This window comes from Triticum aestivum, chromosome 6D (genome assembly GCF_018294505.1).
Source record: "Triticum aestivum cultivar Chinese Spring chromosome 6D, IWGSC CS RefSeq v2.1, whole genome shotgun sequence".
NCBI classification, from domain to species: domain Eukaryota; kingdom Viridiplantae; phylum Streptophyta; class Magnoliopsida; order Poales; family Poaceae; genus Triticum; species Triticum aestivum.
In genome coordinates, this window is record NC_057811.1 from 192,545,893 (window position 1) to 192,551,255 (window position 5,363).

The window sequence follows — 5,363 nt, forward strand, 5'->3', positions numbered from 1 at the left end:
CACATGTACACACACCCGTGCATGCTTAAAACATTGCCTGGCGCTCGATCGCTCATGGGCAGCTTGGCGCCCACCATCAAACAATGAACATCAATTCCGTAACAACTAACGATTCCGTCTTTACTTCTCCCTAAAAAATCATAATCACTTTCCACGTGGTCGCCGAAAGCCGCTTACATATGGCCCCCCTGCACACGGAGCGCACACAAAATTCCCTTCGGTCTCTCTCCGCCTTGGCTTTCCTCCTCGCCTCCTCCGCTTCCACCTAATTCGCGCGCGCCTCCGGGCTTCCTCCGCTCCTCTCCCGCCGTCGCTCCAGCGAGGAGTGAGGGCGGGCGGGCGGGACGACCCAGGCGGCGGCGGCGTCATGGAGGCAGCGGAGAGAGGCGGCGGGGCACTGCCGCTTGCCGTGCGGGAGCTCATCGCCGGTGGGGTCGCCGGTGGCGTCGCCAAGTCCGCCGTGGCGCCGCTCGAGCGCGTCAAGATCCTCCTCCAGGCACGTATGACCGATCCTCTATCTCCATCGCAATTCATTCCGGCTCCTGATTACGCTCTCTCAGGATGGGGAATGCGATTCCTGAATATGCTCTATATCCTCGTCGAATGTTCCCGTGACATATTTTGCTACAATTTTAGATGCGATTTTGTGAGGTTAGTGTTACCAAAGAATCTTGGACGGTCGGCTCTCTGTCAGAGGAGGGCGCATGCTCTTCTTTCTTGCTAGGTTATGCAGTTCTTGTCGCCCGGAATAATGCAGCGAGGGTTTTGAGTCATCATCGTTAGATGCTTTCTAATGTGATAAGCTAGGCGGTAGCATTCGCATTCTCTCTTGGGTATGTGAGTTAAAATTCGCACATGATCCTTAGATGGTTTATACTGTTACAGAGCATGTGCAGAATTCGGTACAGGTGTTTTGCAGGTTTTGGCATGGTTCTTTGCAACTTTGTTTTGTCGAAATATGCAATCTGATAACTATTTGTATTGAACTATTTATGGATAAATGTCTTCAAGTGTTTGACACAAGTATGTGATGTATTAGAGTAGACACATACTACAAGTTAGGTGTGGATTTATTCAAACTGTGACCTCAGTTAATTCCTGCTCTCAAGGATATTAAGTTCGGACCTCTAATAAATGCAGATTTGGAAAAAATAAAATTGAGAATTGTTGACTGTTAAATTGTAACCTAGGTTCTAGGTTGGGAAGCGTTGGTATCCTCCTCAGTAAACTCTTGCTTCCTGAACTACTGCTTGATCGCAAACCCTATTTATGCTTAGCTCCAACAGTATTATTGAGTATATAATAATTTGATAAGGCAATATCAATTCTTGAAATGAAAAACTTTGTAAGGCAGAAGTCCCTGGGGCTACTATTTTTTTTCTGGGAGGGGAACATTCATTGGGTATTGGTCAGAAAATCATGGTCTAGAAATATATTTGGATGGAAAAAGGACCTAGATTAGCAAACATCTGTGATTGAACTGATGTTAACATGGAGTACTGCTAGTATATTTCTACTTTTGCAGTAACCTTGGATGAAGAGGATTAGGTTGTGGTCATGAAGAAGATAATAATCTAACTAACTCTATGCAAAATGGAATCCCATGGGGATTTTCACACAGCAAAATTGGTCCCAACTTGAGTTACCTCCTGGCCAAACCATAATAATTCCAAATCACATGGTGTGCAACTGAAGAATGTTGCATTATGAGTTTTTCAAACAGCAGCATAAATTATCTGTTTTTTATGATCCTACTCTTAAACTGGTCATAGATCAAATGAGTAAACAAAAATAATTATAATATCAGTTTCAACCACTTTGTTGGTACGACTTTGACATTTATGCTTGTACAGAACCACCTCCTTGCAACTTTGCATGGTAGTTGTTTAAACCTCGTATGGTTAAAATTTTCTGTTGGTGGTTTCAGACTAGAAGAGCAGAATTCCGTGGGTCTGGATTGGTTGGATCGTTTCGGACAATCTATCAGACAGAAGGTCCCTTGGGGTTTTACAGGTTTATCACTTCTTAGTATATACGTAACAAATGTGGCCTAGCAATATATACTTGTATAGTGCAAACTTAAGCTGACTTTTGAATTGCTTTTCATAAGGGGCAATGGTGCCAGCGTTGCTAGGATCGTTCCTTATGCAGCTTTGCATTACATGGCATACGAAGAGTATCGCCGATGGATCATTCTTGGTTTTCCTAATGTTGAGCAAGGGCCTGTTCTTGATCTAGTGGCCGGATCAATAGCTGGAGGAACAGCAGTCGTATCCACATATCCGCTTGATCTGGTTCGCACAAAGTTGGCTTATCAGGTTAGATTAGTTCTTGTATCCTTAACTGCAGAGGAAAGCAATACTTCTCCAGTATGGTTCTATAAGTTGGCTTTTGATGTTGTTCTATGAAATAATATAACAGCAACGTTTTTGGGTGATACTGATGTTGCTGTGTTTGAGTGGATCTGTCTAGCTACTAGTTTGCTCTTAGTCTTGTATGAGTATAGACTCATTTCGTTCAGTTTGTGGTACTGTACTGTTCAACTCAGCACTAAGTGATTAATAATCAGCTGCAGGTCAAAGGTGCAGTGAACGTCAGTTTAAGAGAATCTAAGCCCTCCGAACAGGTTTATAAAGGTATCCTTGATTGTGTAAAAACAATATACAGGCAAAATGGCTTGAAAGGCCTATACCGTGGCATGGGTACGCTATATTTTTTGTAATTCCAAATTTTGCTCAAGGCCAAGATTTCATTCTTGGGACAAAGGGCTTTGTTGTTATTGCCAAGATTTCATTATGTTGCTGTATTAACTAACTTCTTGTCCAGCTCCATCATTATATGGAATCTTCCCTTATTCCGGTCTTAAATTCTATTTCTATGAGAAGATGAAGACTCATGTTCCTGAAGAGCACAGAAAAGATATTATTCCGAAACTTGCTTGTGGATCAGTTGCTGGTTTGTTAGGACAGACAATAACGTATCCCCTTGATGTTGTTAGGCGGCAAATGCAGGTATAATTACCTTCGTTGTTTGTGGTTGTTAAACATCTTGGTTTTTCTAAAGAAGATTTTGATGCATTGGTTTTAGGTTCAGGCGTTCTCATCGTCCAACCTCGTGAAGGGGAAAGGAACATTTGGAAGCCTTGTTATGATAGCGAAACATCAAGGTTGGAAGCAACTGTTTTCAGGATTATCTATCAACTATTTGAAGGTGAGACACTTATAACACTAGTAACTAGTAATTGTGTACGCCCATTGTACGTTAATATTAGGCAAGATATTAATCGATTCTTAATTGTATTGCATGTTAATATTAGGTAAGATGTAAATTGCATGTTAATATTAGATAGGATATAGTTACTCAGTTAACGCTGACATTGATATTAGGCATGATATTAAGGGAGGCTGTAAATGTGTCTAGCGGTAAACATGTTTAATGTTAAACACTAGAGTGACGTAAACCATTGGATAGACATAGACGCGGTTGAACGGTTAAGATTTGTTGAATTTGTGCAACACGCTCAGATATAGATAATTAATTGTCGTTAAAATGCCCATCTATTTGCTGACGACAAATGTAGACATGCGGCTGGAACACAGCAGTACCCGTTTGTCGTCAGTGTGGGCAGCCTTGTACTTATTATCAAAAAATTAAAAAGGCTGGCCTATAACTTCTTGAGTGTACTGTCATTCCAAATCTCCACATTCCTTTGTTCATCTTGCACTTGTGCTGTTATGTCAATTTATTAATCCACTAGGCTCAGATTTTCTTGGCTCGGAATATTTCATTAACAATTGTTGCTCCCTCTATGTGATCATGCTTTAAGTTCTAAATCGGAATATTCAGTGTATTTTTGTCTTGTGTCTATTTTATAGGTACAATTAGTCCCATGCTTAACAACTATTGATGTATATAGTTATGCACATTGCATATGTAACGTGTGTCTTCTTTGAAGTACAGTTTGTGTTCAAGGTGAAAGCATATTTTTTCTTAATTTCTCCTTTTTTTTACAGGTCGTCCCATCAGTAGCCATAGGGTTCACTGTGTATGACTCGATGAAGGATTGGCTTAATGTTCCATCTAGAGAGCAGGCAGCTGTGGTTGTCCCTGTGTTGTCAGAAGACGGAAGTAATGCTGCCCCTGTTCACTCCAGTTAGAACTACTAGTTACCGTTTCTGGTGGCGCAACGCCTTCAGTGCCTTATATTCAATTGGCATGTAGCATAGTATTCTTTCTTGGAGCTGCACCCTCGCAATTCTTAGGCTCGTCTCGTATAGTAGAAAATAATAGCTCTACCCTTCAATAAGCCTATAAGCAGCGCAGCTGCAGATGCCAAAAAAGAGAAGGTCTCGACTTTTATCAAGAGAAGTAGAAGTAGAGGTACTGAGGTAGAATTCCTTCCTGTCGAAGAAAGGTAGAATTCCTTGCTTTTTAAAAAAAGCAAGTATAATTCCTTGCATCTTAGTATTGATTATTGTGGAAATTCACATTGTATAGTTTCTGTATATATGATCGGATAGTTTCTACCAACATGTAAACTTCTTGGTGAAGTCAGAATTCAGAGCCTTTTGCTGCCTCTGCCTATTTTAGTATGGGACCGTGATGTAGGGTGGAACCCTATACGGCCGATCTTTCACGAAAGGAGCGGATCTCAACTAACACGATGAACACGGGGAAGAACGGAGAACAATCAAACACACAAGATCCACAAGGTACATAAACAACAAAGGGAAAGATACAAGGTAAAGTTCATCTCCATGAGAAGGTCATGATATCGTAGGATCTTCTCACATGCTCACATGGAGGTCTTGAACTCCATGGGAGTGGTAGTCTCTCTCTCTCAAGAGTAGAGGTAGGTAGGAGCAAAGCTCACATACAAATGAGCTATCACTTTGCTAACCCTATAAAAGAGGTGGAGGAGGTCTATTTATAGTCTAAGCCACGAAGGGGTAAGTGAGGGGGCGGAATGGGTACATGGGCCTCGGCCCGAGTCATGCACGCAGACAAGGCCGGATGATTCGGACGGGGTCCCGGATGATCCGCGCGTCGGGGATCCGGATGATCTGGAGGGAGTCCTGGATGATCCGGCTTCAGGTGAAACCTTCAGGTGTCTTCGGCGTAGATAGCCGGACGATCCGGGGAAGGGTCCGGATGATCCGGCTGAGCCCGGATGATCCGGACGGTGGTCCGGATGTCCGGCCTGGCTCCAGCAGCTGCTCCGTCTTCTTCTTCTCCTTTCTTCCGTCTTCTCTTCCACGCTTCCCTCGCGGACAGTGTAGTCGTTCCTTGGCGCTTGCACTCCTCCTCGACATCCGTGAAGCTCCAACAATACCTATGCATGCACACGGGAGGAGTGTCAAGTA

General features: G+C 42.9%; 1 protein-coding gene across 2 annotated transcripts; it reads left to right on the forward strand.

The window, feature by feature from the left end:
• Nucleotides 1-230: 230 nt before the first annotated feature.
• Nucleotides 231-4,532, forward strand: LOC123144431 (mitochondrial carrier protein CoAc2). 2 transcript variants are annotated; one of them, XM_044563571.1, is made up of 7 exons: nt 231-496; nt 1,928-2,013; nt 2,111-2,318; nt 2,570-2,702; nt 2,827-3,011; nt 3,094-3,210; nt 4,014-4,532. In XM_044563571.1, the coding sequence occupies exons 1-7, from the start codon at nt 368-370 to the stop codon at nt 4,155-4,157; spliced, it is 1,002 nt and encodes a 333-aa protein (XP_044419506.1). In that variant the 5' UTR covers nt 231-367; the 3' UTR covers nt 4,158-4,532. The 2 variants fall into 2 exon arrangements, with proteins under 2 accessions (XP_044419506.1, XP_044419505.1); XM_044563570.1 differs by having other exon boundaries at nt 2,576-2,702; nt 3,088-3,210.
• Nucleotides 4,533-5,363: the final 831 nt, after the last annotated feature.

Coding starts and splice junctions, on each gene's coding strand:
- LOC123144431 (XM_044563571.1), top strand. CDS start 368: ATGGAGGCAGCGGAGAGAGGCGGCGGGGCACTGCCGCTTGCCGTGCGG. Junction 497..1,927: donor GCGTCAAGATCCTCCTCCAG/GCACGTATGACC, acceptor TGGTGGTTTCAG/ACTAGAAGAGCAGAATTCCG. Junction 3,012..3,093: donor TTGTTAGGCGGCAAATGCAG/GTATAATTACCT, acceptor TTTTAGGTTCAG/GCGTTCTCATCGTCCAACCT.